The sequence below is a fragment of the Podarcis vaucheri genome (assembly GCF_965113315.1).
Source record: "Podarcis vaucheri genome assembly, chromosome: 1".
Taxonomy (NCBI): Eukaryota; Metazoa; Chordata; class Lepidosauria; order Squamata; family Lacertidae; genus Podarcis; species Podarcis vaucheri.
In genome coordinates, this window is record NC_138759.1 from 49,510,214 (window position 1) to 49,526,583 (window position 16,370).

The following is a 16,370-nucleotide window of genomic DNA, read 5'->3' on the forward strand; positions in this document are numbered from 1 at the left end:
GGAGCCAAAGGGCGTTCCCAGGGCTAAATACTGGCAGGGTGAAGGGAATGAGTCTACATCCATGTGCATAGTTGTGGAATGTACATGGTGCTCCCAATAGTTTCTCCGGTTTGTAAATATGTCCATAGCTGGCGCCCTCTGTTCTGTGGGTAAATAACCCTTAAGATCTGAAACAACACTCAGCTTCTCCAGGTGTTCATGCAAGACACAGTTGTAAGGAGCGATAACTTGATAAATATTTATGAAAATAGTAGATGGTCTGAAATGTTTGATTGCTTGAAACACTCTTAGAGGCTACTGCCTGTGCATCAGTGAGGTTATTTTTTTGCTGTGTTGAGATTATTGGAGTTGGGTGCAAACCACAACATTAGCTGTTTTGGGGATGGTACACATATTTGGTTTTGGTTCTGCCACAGAACACATTGGCCGCATTTGCGTCGCCTTCCTTCAAATCCAGGATTTTACCCATTCTAAACTCTGAACAAACCTGTGAAGTAGCCATTTAGCTGGGAGAGAGGGAGTTTCATGGGTGGAGAGGGGCTTGAAAGTCACTCTTCCTGGTCCAAGTCCCAATTCCCTTGTTGCTGCACCACACTGGCTCCCTGACGTTGAGCTGAACCCTTGAGTAGATCGTCTTGAGCTCTTTTATGTATATACAGGTGCCCTGCAGGCTTAGAAAGCAGGTTCAAGAGGATTTAATTCTACGCCTGTTCTGTTTTCAACCATCCGCTGAAGAGCTTTGTAAATGTCTTTAGGGCAGATGGCAGTAATTGAGGTATATCATGTAAACACTTCAGTCAGCTGCACATTGACTGACTGACTGTAACCCTGTTGGCCATTTACAAGCTGGGGGTCATGGCTGGCCCAAATCCTGCCAGCATGGTCCACTGCCTGTCTGCATAATACAGTACCAAGAATCTATATTCAGTCTGTGTCTCTGGCTTGTTCTTTGAGTTTGCTACTGCTTTCTCACCCTATTCTCCAGATACTAATGCATATTTAAAAAGGGATATATCTGGCAGCAGCACAAGCAAGGATTTTAATTACACAGTGTTGTGTACCATTGAAATGCCTTGCTTCTTGTTTTCAAGACGTCTGCCCTAACTGTATTTACACCAGTTTCTGCCAAACGGGTATACAGTACGCATAGACTTAATTGGTTCAGTTTGAAGCCTTTTGAGAAATCTGGATGTAATAACCAATGAAGCTTTGAATCTTTCCTGGGTGACGGTACTTGGTCTGTTGGATTAATGTATGTATATAAACAGCCCCTGTGTTGCTTTTGCTGCACCTACTTTTTTTTTGGGGGGGGGGGGATAGTGATTCAGTTAAGTGTCTTTTTCAAGAGCTCTCCCAACCTGAAAGGTTGTGGTGCTTGAATGCCTCTGTAAAAGAGAATTCATGTTAGATCATAGGTTCAGCATGTGTATTTGTGAAACATGCCTATCTTTTCTAATGTACAAGCTTAAAACTAATTATGAGGAAGAAATATTGATGTATGTAACTGCCCTGCTGGAACTCCAGTTTTTCTGTGCCTTGTTCTCATTTTTGCAAGACAACCTATTTTGGGACAAGAATGGCTCAGCTTCAGATTGCTCGCACCGAAGCTCATATCCTACGATCACACATTGTAGGCCAGCCTTGTGAGCCCCTTATAGACTTTCCCGCCTGTTCAGATCAAAATGTGAGGCCCTGCACTGGAATTTTCACCTGGGTAAGGTTGAATTGGCAGGAACCCAACAGAGCAGTTCTTTGCAAGGGCTCCCAATTTTAATAACCCTTCAGAAAGCTGATCTATCTGGCTCCTAAATCCTTACAGGGGTTGCCAAAACTTGGCCTTGAGAGGAATTTGAGAGGTAGATGAGCGGGTGTGGACAGCTGCTGGTGACTTTTCTGTTTTGGCGTGTTATGAATTAAAGTAAATTTAAAATCCAGCTTTATTTGAATTGTTAGCATGGCTTGATGACAGAGTAATTTTGTGTAAAGTTTTTATGTGGAAGATAGCCTTTGAGAAGAGACTTTAAACTAAATGGAGATTATGAAGCAACGCCATGATTCAGAGAGAACATAATGGTGAGTCAAAGGAGAAGACTGCAGAAAAGCTTACTTGGCAGGGCAGGCAGATGTTGCTCTGCAAGCGGTAGAAAGGTAGAGTTGTGGGCACTATTGAGAGAAACTGACTGAAGTCTGTAGAGGGCTTGACAGCAGGAGGGCAGTGTTGAACTGAACATTGATGGTAGTGGCAACTTGTCAAACTGTGTGGGAGGGAAAGTTGTAAGGTATTGCTGATTTATACTTTAATGAAAATTGAAATGCAGTACTATGTAAGAGATGGAAGGTTTTTTCAGCCATGTTTCTATGGAGACAACCATAGAGACAAGCTACTATCTGTCTCTTGCTTTTATAGGATAATTTGATGTAGCACACCTAATTATATACACTTGCAGCAAAATCATAATTTAGCCTACCTGAACACAGCATAAAATATCTTGCGGGCATGTGACTTAACCTGACATCTCTGAAAGGCCACCTTCCTGCATGTAAAAGGAGTCTGAGGCTTTCCTGGCAACTGCAGGTGATGATAAAAAAGGTTGCTCCTTTGAAGAGCTTTGCTTACTTCTCAACTTCTATCCCAACTCTAAAATCTTCCCAAAGAGTAGCTGTGTTCATCTCTTGCAACAAAAAACAATCAGTCTTGTGTCTCTTGTGTCTCCTTCAATACGAATGCATATATCGTGACATAAGCTTTCAGGGACTCAAGCCCACTTGTCAGATGCATGAAGTGAAATCTTAGTTGGCAGGTAAACAAAGGAGAAAATGGTAAGGTGGGAGTCATGTCTATCTTGTTACATTCTTTGGTAGTAAGTGCCTTTACAAGGATTTCTTCTGCAAAGTCATGTTTTTAGGATTCAGGTTTTCAAAGTGGGTGTGGGGACTAGGCTTGAGGATGGTATGGAAGAATGGAGTGAGGGAAGGGTGTGAAGTTCCTGACTTTATTTTCAAATACCGTAATTGAAGGGGAAATTCAAGAGCCATTAAATTTTCTCCCTTTTGATTACTGCCTAACCTGTTCTTTGGTTTTGATACTATCTTTCTAACCCAAACTTTTCTACAGATGCATGAGAACTAATGACTTATATGTATTTTTTTTTCCTTACTGACATTTGGAATCTCCCCAGATTCCACATTCATGTTGTGATCCAATGGGTGTTCCTTGCAGGTCTTCCTCAAAGTTGGACAATTCCGTTATTATGCAGAATTAAAATAGGAACAACCTCCGCGTGTCTGTACTTTTTGTTCTGGGGGAAGTAATTTGAGGGAGGCATTTCTGAATTCAGCTACTTACTGAACTGGTTCCTTTAAAGGGCTGTTAAGAGGACCTATCAGGACTCAGCAGCACTAAACAACTATCACCCAGTCACAAATATCCCCTTCTTGGGCAAGGTGATTAAAAGCATGGTGGTGGTCCAGCTTTAAGCCTGTGCGAAGGAAGCTGAGCATCTGGACCCATTTCATTCTGGCTCCAGGCCTCTTCATTGTACTGAAACTGCTTTGGGTGCCTTGTCTGATGACTTTTGTTGAGAGAGAAGGGGAATGCAACCCTGTGCATTCTCTTTGACTTCTCTGACTTTTGGTAGTGATGACTATGGAATTCTTCTGGACTGACTGGGGGGGCACCATTTTACTGGGGTTATGTTCCTACCTCCAGGGTCAGTTCCAGAAAGGAGCAATTGGGGGGGGGGGACTGTTACTTGACACCCTGGGAATTGACCTATGGAATTCTGCAGGGGTCCATTCTATTGTCCATCCTGTTGTTTACTTGGCCTGGCCCCTTGGGGTGAAAGGCTGATAATAAATAGCAGAACTAAAATAAGATAAATATGTAGAGCACGTTTCTCGAAGGCCCCAACCCACAACTTAGGTGAGGGCTAGATGAAGGTGGGGAGGTAGGGCCTGCTACAGAAGGGCTGGCAAGCAATCAATTTTTTTAAGAAGCGGATTAGGATAAATGGGCATTACCTCCAAGCCCTACTATGCTGTTTACCTCCCATGTGCATAGATCTGCTAGCAAAAGAGGATGGATCATGTCTGCTGTTGGTGATTAAATGAGCACAGATGTACACTAACAGGCATGATCATCCTCTTTTGCAAGCACAGCCTTCTGCCTGGGAGGTGAATGGTGTCAGGTGGTTCTGATCATCTGTGCTAATTCAACCATATAATTGTCTTTTAGTGCTAGCCTAGGTGTATTTTTAAGAAATACTTGGTAGGACAGCAAAATTCTAAGCACCCCCATCAGCCTCATAGGCATACATGATTGGAAATGGCTGCACTGCTGTTATCATGGCATTTGAGTATAGGGGAACCAATAATAACAACAACAACAACTGCTATTTTATTACTTCTACCCCACCCATCTGACTGGGTTGCCCCAATCACTCTGGACGTCTTCCAACAAAATATAAAAGCACTGTAAGACACCAAACATTATAGATGTTCAGCTTACATTGTGCCGCCATCCACAACTGCTGTGATGCAACTTATTGAAACACCACAACACGTCTCTAAAACAAACTCTAGCTTTAGTTTCCTGGGAAACAAATGCCTTCCTTACTGCCTAGACTTTTATTCAGAAAGCAACCTAGTATTCTTACCACCTCCTTTCTCTCTCCCCCCCCCCCACTTGTAAACACCTATTAGATAAAAATAGAGTTCTGCAGTCTGGCGTTCATTTCATTTCAAGCTGGAAACATTTTATGAGTTGTGAATCCTCAAGTGTAGGTGGGGAAACATTTTGCATGTGAAATGGAACATCTTTGTGAAACTGAGTAAAAAGAATTGTTCTTTAAGATCAGCTACGCCAATAGTCTTGCAAAATGATATAGGTATATCAGTAGACTGCTGAAAAGCCTTAAAATAGCAACCGGGTGATATATATAAAGCAACACTTCTTTTTATTCTTTTTACAGATCTGGAGTCCTTACCGGCAGCCTGGTTGCACAGGAGATCTGGATGGTAAAATCGAGGACGATTCCCGTTGTCTGTACACACATGAAGAGTACATTAGTCTTGTGCTAAACAGTGGCAGTGGCCTGTCTCATGACTATGCCAATCAGTCAGTCCAAGAGGATCCACGGATGATGGCCTTTTTTGACTCCTTGGTCCGTCGAGAGATTGAGGGGTGGAGCTCTGATTCCGACAGTGACCTTAGTGAAAGCACAATCCTGCAGCTCCATGCCGGAGTAAGCGAGCGTTCAGGGTATAGTGAGTCTGAGTCCTCCACATCTCTGCATCACTCCCCACCTCACATGACGGAAGAATCTGATGAAGCTGCCTATAACTTGGGAACCTTGAGATCTACCGAATCTCCACCAGCCAGAGAAGCTGTGGCTTCTCGCCAGCAACGTTTGTCTGCACTGAGGAGGTACCAAGACAAGCGTCTCTTGGCCCTTTCTAATGAGTCTGATTCTGATGAAAATACTTGTGAGACGGAGCTGGATGCTGATCTCTTTCCAAGGCCCAGGTCCCCAAGTCCCGAAGAGAATGACTCAAGCAGCTCCAGCAGCAGCAGCAGCACAGAAGATGACGAGGAACTGAATGAGCGCCGTGCCTCAACCCGGCAACGCAACGCACTAAGGCGCAGGCAGAAGCCACAAAAGGAAGAAAGGACTAATGCAAATGCCAGCACAGAAAACACAAGTACCTACTTAGGCGAAGACCTCTATGATTATCCCCAGATCAAAGTGGATGACCTCTCTCCTTCTCCAGCCTCATCTCCCGAAAGGAGTACTGCAAATACTGAGGTCCGCAAAGAGAAGGTCTCTCCTTGCACAGAAAGTGAATCTGTAGACAGGAAGATCTACAAAGCTTTCAGGTGGCTCCACTATTCTTATATGTCTTATGCAGCTAACAAAGATGGCGAAACTTCGCATGGAGGTGGTGAAAGTGAAGGGAGACCTGGAACGAGCAGAAAAACCCAAGGTGGGCAGGATCCCTCTACTGAAAACCGCAACAAGGAAACCTTCAAGGAACGTAGCTCGGCAGAAAATTCTAGAAATGGCCAAGATCATGAATGCGATAATCAGCGGCAGCTGGAGGATCAAGAGAACGTCACCCAAGGGAACGGAAACAGTGGGACTGTGGAGCATTCGTTTGAGATGAAGAAGCTCAATGGAAAAGCCACATGCAAAGGCCGAAGTAGTTGCTCCGAAGAGGCACGCAGCCAGCCTGCAGGATTTGTGGAGCAGAAAAGTAACCAGAATTGTCAACCTGCCCCCAGCCACAACCCACTGGTTGTCTCGAAGGATTCATTTTCCACCGCTGCCACCTGTAGTGGATCTGGAAATTACTCTAGAAACCCAACAGATGACAATGAGGACAGGAACACGGACAATTCCTGTGCAAACCACAATAATGGTCACTTGCACCCTCGCTCTTCTTACCTTAGTAACGGACAGAGTTTTGGAGAGCAGGAGGCTGTGGCTCAAGGAAGACAATTACACTTAAATGCTGATAATGGCAGCCTTGTGCAGACATGCACATCCTTGCACAAGGAATGCAGCCTGTCTGCAACAGACTCTCCTACTCACACCGTGAGCACGAAAGAGGAAGCTGCCGAGTTGCATCTTCCGGGCAGTGATGGCTCGCAGATCCGTGGGCGACAGAAAAGGCATAGAACAGAGTTTGAAGACACAGATTCTGATAAGTCTTCCTCAGAAAAGAAGTTAAAAACACACGCAGCCTGGGTTTGAAATGTCACATTTCCAGTTCTCCATTCCATTCTCCAGTGGGTCTATTTTAAATTGCCAGGGGCTATGTTGTATAAAAAAATCTAATCAACCTTTAAAATGAGACTGAGTATAGTGTATCCTTACAAGGTTCTGTTCAAGTAAATCCTTATTCAGACAGTTGACTTATTCCCGTGTGATGTGTGGTGTTTGTTCAGCTAGCTACCTAACGTGGCTATTGTAAATCTTACTCTTCTGAAAAGAATTATTTGCGTGTTGATACTGTGGGTTTTATAGCCTCATTGACTTGAGTGATAGGCAACTGACATCTATGACTGATGCTTCTGGGGTGTTTTTCTGCACATGAAAATGGGAGCAAATTGGGTGCAGCCTTCTAACCCTCTCCCATGCTTCTGAAGTCTTAAAGAAGAGTGACTGTTTGATTTGGTGGAAGCATTCTCATGGTTTATGTATGTAAAGTAACATCACACAGCTGTTTGTACTTAAAGTAATCCAATTACTCATTCAAGAAGCAGGAGATGGTTTTGTTTGAAACTGTTAAGGTAGTATCCAGAATGACCTTGCTCTTTTTCCTTCTTCTAAAGTTAAGCCTCTCCTCCCACAAAGTAGCCATATTTGTCATTGGATTAGAACGTAGACTCCACTCCAATTGAAATTCACTAGAGGTATAATCTGGAAGCACTGCTGTACTTCCCATGGCTTCATTTGCTGTCCCTAAGCTATTACCTGATTTACAAAATAACTTGCAGGAAAGCTACACGAAATCTTGTATGTAGCTACAACTCTTGTGTCTGCATGAAACTGGTGATACAGTCCAGGAAAGATGGTTAGTGTAACTCGGAGGAGAAAAATGCATATTGATGTACCTAACAAGCTAACTGTGAGCGTAAACTGAATCTTGAGACCCGGTTCTCTCTTCTTTTCTTTTCCTTTTTTAAAATAATTGATCTTCTTTGGAACAGTAGGCTGACTTTAGAGACCCTGGTTTTACAAGTCCTGCACTACTGTTCAAAAGGTGCAGATTGATGTATGGTTTCCAATTAAACAAATATTTTTGTGTGTATTGACTATCTTGTTTTTTATGGTAAACCATAACATTGGTATATATTTTTGTAATACAATAGTTATATACTGGAGAGGGGATGGCCTTGCAGTTCAGCACTTGACACTGGTAAATTCTTCTGGGATTCCAAGTAAACAGAAATGTTAATCAGCCAATTTTCGTACGTTACCTGCGGACTTTTTAATAATGGTGGCTGGCACAACCGTACTCAACAGGGTGGGGGTGGGGGGAGGGGTTCCCCTAGATGCTGTTACGATTTGTGCTCTGCTTTTGGGTGGTTTGCCTGTCCCTTCTCACCTTACAAAGTAGGTTGGTAGGTGCCTGCCCTACTGCTGTGTCCTTTAGTGTTAGCTGGAGCTCTTTTCCTCTAATACTTCATTGCTTATAGCGTGTCTTAATGGTTTTGTGTGATTTTGGAAAGTCAAATATGGATTAAGGAGGGGTGGGATGGGAAGATTTTCAGTAGGAGTCCTCCTCCACACATGTTTAAGATCTCTTCCCTTTGGTCTCTTCCTGATTTTTGTACATATTGAGGCATTTATGATATGGGCACCTATACAAATGTGAAGGAACTAATCAACTTTATACCACAAAACAAACAGCCATCTACTTTGCAGCCTAGTTCTATGCATCTTTAGTCAGAAGCAAGCTCCACTGAGTACATCTGGACTTAGTGTTGCATCTAACAAGGGCATCCCATTTGTGCAAAGACTTCTGTGCTTCCCCTCTCATGCTCCCCAAATATGCTCTAGTGGCACCCCAATACTGAAGAGCAGATTGGGCAAGGGAGGGGAAGGTTTGTTGGGCAAGCAGAAGTCCTTGCAACAACGGGACCACTTCATTGGGTACTGCCCTTAGTCCCACATAAGTTTGTGTAGGATTGCTGGCATAGTTTGCTGCACAAGATTTATGATGGCTGTGTGAAATATTGTACTGAAGTGACTCTTACCCAGGGCTTTCCAAACTAAGTACATGAACCAGAGTTTCATTCAAGAGACCCACAAAAGCTCTCTTAAAAATACAATTAAAAACCATACAGCACCTCGCACAGCACATTACAATTACTACAACCGGGGGGGGGGGGGAATCATTAAGTGGCACCAGTACCCTCAGCAATATTCAAGTTTGGGGGGGAGTTTGTGAACACTGTCTTAAACAATAACTATAAAAATAAAATGCTAAGCATTGTGGCGGAGCCTCACTAGCGCTGAAACTGCTTGAGCCTTCTCTTGGAACTTGAGAGTTCTCCATGTTCCTTGGATCATCACTTGCTAGGGGATTCTTCTAATAGAAGCGTCCTACATGGCCAGGTCAGTGTTTTAGAACCAAACCAAAAATGACAGAATGAGGTGCCCTGTTGTGTAGTACTTTGCACAATTTTCCTTTGTGTATATTGTATGCTGCTGTGTCAATGGCTAAAGGGTGGGGGCAGTCATTAATTTTGGGGGCCTCTTTAATGATGAATGAAAAGGAAAGTGTGTCTCTTGAATCTATTAACTGGTGCTTAGCTTTTCATGCAAAAAGGGTCTTCTGTAATACACAGCTGCTCAACTAAGCTCTACAGCCCTGGTTTTGGAAGCGTTGCTTTATGCCTAAGCTTTTACTGGGGAAAGGGAAGGGGGCCACCTTCATGAAATGGAAAAGGGGATTTCAGAAGAACTGGAAGACAAGGTAAAGGAGATGGAAGAAAATATACTGCCCAAGGGAGAAGTAAAAGCATGAAAGGCAGAGTGGATATGCTTCAAGTCGAATAACTTGATCTGCTTTACAAATAATTAATTAATATTAATCTGATTGTGGTGTGGTGGGTGTGTAAGTGCATTGAGGAGGGAGTTTCTCCATCGCAAAGATATGAAAAAGCAAATGCTTATGGTTTTGCAATTGGAAAGCATTGTGCAATAGCATAATAGTTAGCAGATAGATTTTCCTCTCCTGTCACTGTAACTTGAAAGCACAAACCTTGGGGTAAAACTTTGTTGTGTGTTTTGTAACTTGAACTTACTCATTCTGTAGTTTGGGGCTTTGCAGCTCTTCCCCCTCCCCCTCCTCATTTTATCACTTAAACTATTCTCTACAGGCACATACGTTGGCACTCAAAACAGGTGGAGTTGCAGAGCAGCAGCTCCCAAACCCAACCAAGTCAACAAAGACTTTTCCTTGAGGATTATGTTGTCTTGACTGTTTCTCCTCTCCACGTCTTATTCCTCATTAGGAGACCTTACAGTAAGGTGCCAAAATTTCATTGACTTGTATCTCCCCAGTAATTTTAAAGGAAATGGGAACAAGCTTTGCCATTTAAAAAGCCAGGAAATTACTGAAATTTTTACTTGGAATATAAAATCATGGGTGGTTATGAATCATGTTGACCAGAATTTCTATGGTAAAAGGTCACATGACCCCAGTTGCTAGGAGCACCACCATGCCCATAGATGAGAAATCCCTTCTATCATTTGGCCAGTGAATATTGGGAGACATAACACTGAACCAGCTTAATCATTGGTTTGACAGAACACATCAGTTCTTACATTAAAAAAAACCAAAAACATGACTGCAAGCTTTAACTTATAGCTGCATTGATGGACCAAATCTGCAACTGATTTAAAGAAGGGTATATTTTTAATAACTGCAGAGTAGTCGTGTATGTGTTGGCTAGTTTGGCTTTGTTATGTTTCTCCTTATGGGGAATGAAGGATAATATTGTTGATGGCCTTTCCTTCCTATGATAAGTAGCAGCTTTCTGGAATTAAATTATTTTGCTACTTTCAGTGTTCTCAAAGACACCTTTATATTTTGGTCATAGGTATGCTTGAACACCAGATAACTTTTAATCTAACTGCAGATAGCTCTAGTTTGTGTAAAAATAGATTAAAAATATGCAATGTTAACTGCTGCAGAAATATTCAGCAACCATCTGTGATTGATCCAGGGCTCATTTTAGCCATGTGAAAGAAAATACCTTCAGCAAAACTTTTATGGCTATTGTACAGATGGTTTGAGAGACTTGTTGCAAAACCTAAAATAATAACATAGCTCTCCAAGTTACCTACTTGCACTGTAAATGAGAACCTAAGATGCTGTAGAAGCATGACATCCTTAATTCTGCTGCAACATAGTTGTGGCTACGTCAAAGTTGTGCAGAATTAAAGACTGCATCTTAGTGCAACTTGCCAATTTAAGGTTAGCCTAAGCCAACTTAGAAATATTGTATTCAATAGGGCATGTTCAAGCCATGCGCAAGGTTGTCAGTAGCAATTCATTTTTAAAACGGCTTTTAAAGAGTTTGAGAGGCCCACTCCTCAAGTCCAAAGACAATTGCCATCAACTGTAATCATGACCATCGTATATTTGTCCTGCCTTTGGGAAGGCTAGCTACTGTTCCTCTATGAACTGTTTTTAGTTCTGGGACCTGACTGTAGTGTACCAGACATTGCTGGGTATTCTCCATTTCTCCACTTAAAAATGGCACCCTTCAGGAAACCTCTGCTTTATTTGATTTTCAGCTAACATTATTACAGAGGAAAGAGAATGATGTGCTTGCATTGTGCAAAGTATGTCCTTCCAATTTCTCTTCACAGTAACCTTGTGCTACTACAATTTGATATAGATGGAAATGAGCTGAAAATTAGTGACTTGACTGAGGAGTTTGTGGAAGAACCAAGTAGAAATGAGTATGCATTGCCCCAGCATAGACAGAAAAATAGGCAAGATGAATAAACCTTTCCAAGTATCCTACTTGCATATATGTAAGAGCACACCATCTCCACCAAGAGAGCACACCATCTCCATCTCCACACCATCTCCACCAACAGAGCACACCATCTCCACCAAGGAGGAGACAGGGGACTCCCCTGAGAAGGAGTCTAGTTCACCAACACAGGAGCCAGATATATGGAGAAACGTGACTCAAAGAAGTAGGAGGCCCAGGGTTCACTCTGATTGCTTAGAAATACACAATCGCTTTGAGGTCCTCTCCCCTAGCATGGAAGACGAAGAGCAGACTCCATTTGAGGATCTCTCCCTCATTACAGTCGATCAGGTATATGAAGACGAGCAGCAAAGTCAGTCCTCAGGGAATGTGCAGGCGACCTTGGAACGGACAGCTCACGGAAGAACCCCGACCAAACCCAAGAGGAGGCGTGTAGTGGTGATAGGGGATTCCCTACTGAGGGGAACAGAAGCAGTGATCTGTGGGCCTGACAAGATGTCTCGGGAAGTGTGCTGTCTCCCCGGGGCTAAGATCCAAGATGTAACTGAACGACTGCAAGGAATCATAAAACCCACTGACAAATACCCCTTCCTCTTGGTTCATGTGGGAACCAACGACACTGCAAGCAATAGCCTCCAGAAGATCAAAAGAGACTACGAGGCTCTCGGCAGGAAATTGAAGCAACTAAATGCACAAATTGTCATCTCATCTGTCCTCCCAGTTGAACGACGTGGCCCAGGGAGAGAGGGGAAAATAGTGGAAGTGAACAGCTGGCTTCGCAAATGGTGTAAACAGGAACGGTTTGGATTCTTAGATCACGGACTGCAGTTTCTTGAAGATGGACTTCTGGCAAGTGATGGGCTGCATCTCACAACGGTTGGGAGAAATGTTTTTGCAAAAAATCTCAGAAACCTCATCAGGAGGGCTTTAAACTGACTAATGTGGGGGAGGGAGACAGTGCTCCTGAAGGTAGGAGTCTATCAATTAATGAAGAGGATCATCCAAATGTCATAGACCAAATGGAGCAAACAGCACGCGGACCTAGTGGTGGGAGTAAAAAATCCTTAAATAAGAGACACGGGGGAATGATTAATGGACTTCAATGTCTGTACACTAATGCGCAAAGCATGGGAAATAAACAAGATGAGCTTGAGCTCTTGGTACAGCAAACTAAATATGACATAATAGGCATCACTGAAACCTGGTGGGATAAGTCCCACGATTGGAATGTAATAATGGGGGGATACAATCTTTTTCAGAGAAACAGACCAGACAAGAAAGGAGGAGGAGTGGCGTTATATGTCAGGGATGTGTATACCTGTGAAGAGATCCAAGATTTAGATCCTCAAAGCCAAAGTGAGAGCATTTGGGTCAAAATTAAGGGAGAGAAGAATAACAGAGACCTCATTGTGGGAGTTTACTATAGATCCCCAAGCCAAACGGAGGACATAGATGATGCCTTCCTGGAACAGATGGCCAAGCATGCAAAAGGAAGGGAGATAGTAGTAATGGGGGACTTCAATTACCCGGATATTTGTTGGACGTCAAACTCAGCCAAGAGCATAAGGTCAAACAGATTCCTCACTGGCCTTGCAGACAACTTCATTGTCCAGAAAGTGGGAGAAGCAACAAGAGGAACAGCCATTTTAGATCTGGTCCTAACCAATGTTGATGACCTGGTTAGTGGGGTAGAAGTGGAAGGATCATTAGGCGCGAGTGATCATGCTCTTCTGAAGTTTACTATACAGCGGAAAGGAGTAGCCAAGCATACTAGGACTCAATTTCTTGACTTTAAGAAAGTCGACTTCATAAAACTTAGGGAAGTGCTGGGTGAGATCCCATGGACAACAATACTAAAAGGAAAGGGAGTTCATGATGGCTGGGAGTTTGTTAAGAGGGAGATACTAAAAGCACAACGTCAGGCAATACCAATGAGACGGAAACATGGAAGGTGCCTAAAGAAGCCAGGGTGGCTATCTAAAGAACTTTTAACTGAATTAAGATTAAAAAAGGATGTGTACAAAAAATGGAAAAGGGGGGAAACCACCAAAGAGGAATTCAAACAAATAGCCAGCACGTGTAGACACAAAGTCAGAAAAGCTAAAGCACAGAATGAACTCAGGCTTGCTAGAGAGGTTAAAAGCAACAAAAAAGGCTTTTATGGGTATGTTCGTAGCAAAAGGAAGAACAAAGAAACAATGGGGTCACTCAGGGGAGAAGATGGTGAAATGCAAACAGGGGACACAGAAAGGGCTGAACTACTCAATGCCTTCTTTGCCTCAGTCTTCTCCGATAAAGAAAACAATGCCCAACCTGAAGAATTTGGAGCAAATGATTCAGCAAAGGAAACACAGCCCAGAATAACTAAGGAGATAGTACAAGAATATTTGGCTAGTTTAGATGTATTCAAGTCTCCAGGGCCAGATGAACTGCATCCAAGAGTATTAAAAGAACTGGCAGATGTGATCTCAGAACCACTGGCAGTCATCTTTGAGAATTCCTGGAGAACAGGCGAAGTCCCGGCAGACTGGAGGAGGGCAAATGTTGTCCCTATTTTCAAAAAGGGGAAAAGAGAGGACCCAAATAATTACCGCCCAGTCAGTCTGACATCAATAGCAGGGAAGATTCTGGAACAGATCATTAAGCAAACAGTCTGTGAGCACCTAGAAAGGAATGCTGTGATCACCAATAGTCAGCATGGATTTCTGAAAAATAAGTCATGTCAGACTAACCTGATCTCGTTTTTTGACAGAATTACAAGCCTGGTAGATGAAGGGAACGCAGTGGATGTAGCCTACCTTGATTTCAGCAAGGCATTTGACAAGGTGCCCCATGATATTCTTGTAAAGAAGCTGGTAAAATGCGGTCTTGACTATGCTACCACTCAGTGGATTTCTAACTGGCTGGCTGACCGAACCCAAAGGGTGCTCATCAATGGTTCCTCTTCATCCTGGAAAAGAGTGACTAGTGGGGTGCCACAGGGTTCTGTCTTGGGCCCGGTCTTATTCAACATCTTTATCAACGACTTGGATGATGGACTCAAGGGCATCCTGATCAAATTTGCAGATGACACCAAACTGGGAGGGGTGGCTAACACCCCAGAGGACAGGATCACACTTCAAAACGACCTTGACGGATTAGAGAACTGGGCAAAAATAAACAAGATGAATTTTAACAAGGAGAAATGTAAAGTATTGCACTTGGGCAAAACAAATGAGAGGCACAAATACAAGATGGGTGACACCTGGCTTGAGAGCAGTACATGTGAAAAGGATCTAGGAGTCTTGGTTGACCACAAACTTGACATGAGCCAACAGTGTGACGCGGCAGCTAAAAAAGCCAATGCAATTCTGGGCTGCATCAATAGGAGTATAGCATCTAGATCAAGGGAAGTAATAGTGCCACTGTATTCTGCTCTGGTCAGACCACACCTGGAGTACTGTGTCCAGTTCTGGGCACCACAATTCAAGAAGGACACTGACAAACTGGAACGTGTCCAGAGGAGGGCAACCAAAATGGTCAAAGGCCTGGAAACGATGCCTTATGAGGAACGGCTAAGGGAGCTGGGCATGTTTAGCCTGGAGAAGAGGAGGTTAAGGGGTGATATGATAGCCATGTTCAAATATATAAAAGGATGTCACATAGAGGAGGGAGAAAGGTTGTTTTCTGCTGCTCCGGAGAAGCGGACACGGAGCAATGGATCCAAACTACAAGAAAGAAGATTCCACCTAAACATTAGGAAGAACTTCCTGACAGTAAGAGCTGTTCGACAGTGGAATTTGCTGCCAAGGAGTGTGGTGGAGTCTCCTACTTTGGAGGTCTTTAAGCAGAGGCTTGACAACCATATGTCAGGAGTGCTCTGATGGTGTTTCCTGCTTGGCAGGGGGTTGGACTCGATGGCCCTTGTGGTCTCTTCCAACTCTATGATTCTATGATTCTATGATTCTATGTACAACTTGGGCCTAAATTTGTTTTCAATTTGAAATAAATAGATCAAGAGTTGTTATGCAGCCAAACTGGTCTGCAGTCCGCTAGGTTTAGCTTAACGGACTTGTGCTGGCTAGAAGCTTATGGCAGCATTAACATCTGAAGAGACAGATTCCTCCATATGTTCTTATTTGTTTCTGGAACTTAAAAATGACCCGGCCATGTGTTTGGGGTGAAGCGTGTGCTAAATTTTCTTTCACTCCAAGAGCTAAATTAATTTCGTGCCAAGTTCTTCTCTTGAAAGCAAGAAAATCGACTCGGCCATAGTGTAGGGGTGTGTGGGTTTTTCCCTCTTCTGAAGAACACAATGATTGGCTTCAAGATTGGAAATCTCTGCTGAAGGCTATATTTTATGATTTGAATCTAAAGTCATTTTGTAGCTGAAATCTGCTGAACTGTTGTGGTCTCACTGCAACTGTAATCCTAATTTCATAAAGTGGAATAAATTCAGTTTCTGGCAACATGCCATTAGGCCGTGCCCTTCTAAATAAAATTTCACCAACACTCTCTGTAAAAAGTCTTGGCTTTATACTTTTTTCTCAGTGAATGTCAATAAATGGTCATCATTTGACATCTGCTCTGCATCATAATATTTTTTTAAAATTTCTATACCGCCCTTCATCCAAGAATCACAGGGCAGTTTACAACATAAAATCACAAAAATACATACCATAGGAACAAACAAAACCAATAGTCTCTCCACAGTTCAAAAGGCCATAGAATGTTTAATTAGTAAGTACAGTAAGACCTTTGAATGGAATGAAGTTTAAGAGATATATTAACCCTCCTGAATCTGGTTAGTAAAATCACTCTTGTATCTGATAGTGGACCCAGACACAGTTCCACTTCTAATGTGAATCTGATT

At 42.9% G+C, this 16,370-nt stretch overlaps 1 protein-coding gene and 1 long non-coding RNA gene across 4 annotated transcripts in view; one reads left to right on the forward strand and one right to left on the reverse strand.

Moving 5' to 3' along the window:
• DCAF5 (DDB1 and CUL4 associated factor 5) overlaps nucleotides 1-7,812 on the forward strand; it is a 40,607-nt gene extending 32,795 nt beyond the window's left edge. For all 3 annotated transcript variants that reach the window (XM_082224383.1, XM_082224385.1, XM_082224384.1), the window contains exon 9: nucleotides 4,971-7,812. In XM_082224383.1, coding sequence (XP_082080509.1) covers nucleotides 4,971-6,752 — 1,782 coding nt within the window. In that variant the 3' untranslated portion in view covers nucleotides 6,753-7,812. The remainder of the gene's footprint in view (nucleotides 1-4,970) is intronic.
• LOC309535109 overlaps nucleotides 1-16,370 on the reverse strand; it is a 39,519-nt gene that overhangs the window by 2,892 nt on the left and 20,257 nt on the right. The gene's annotated exons all lie outside the window — the stretch shown is intronic.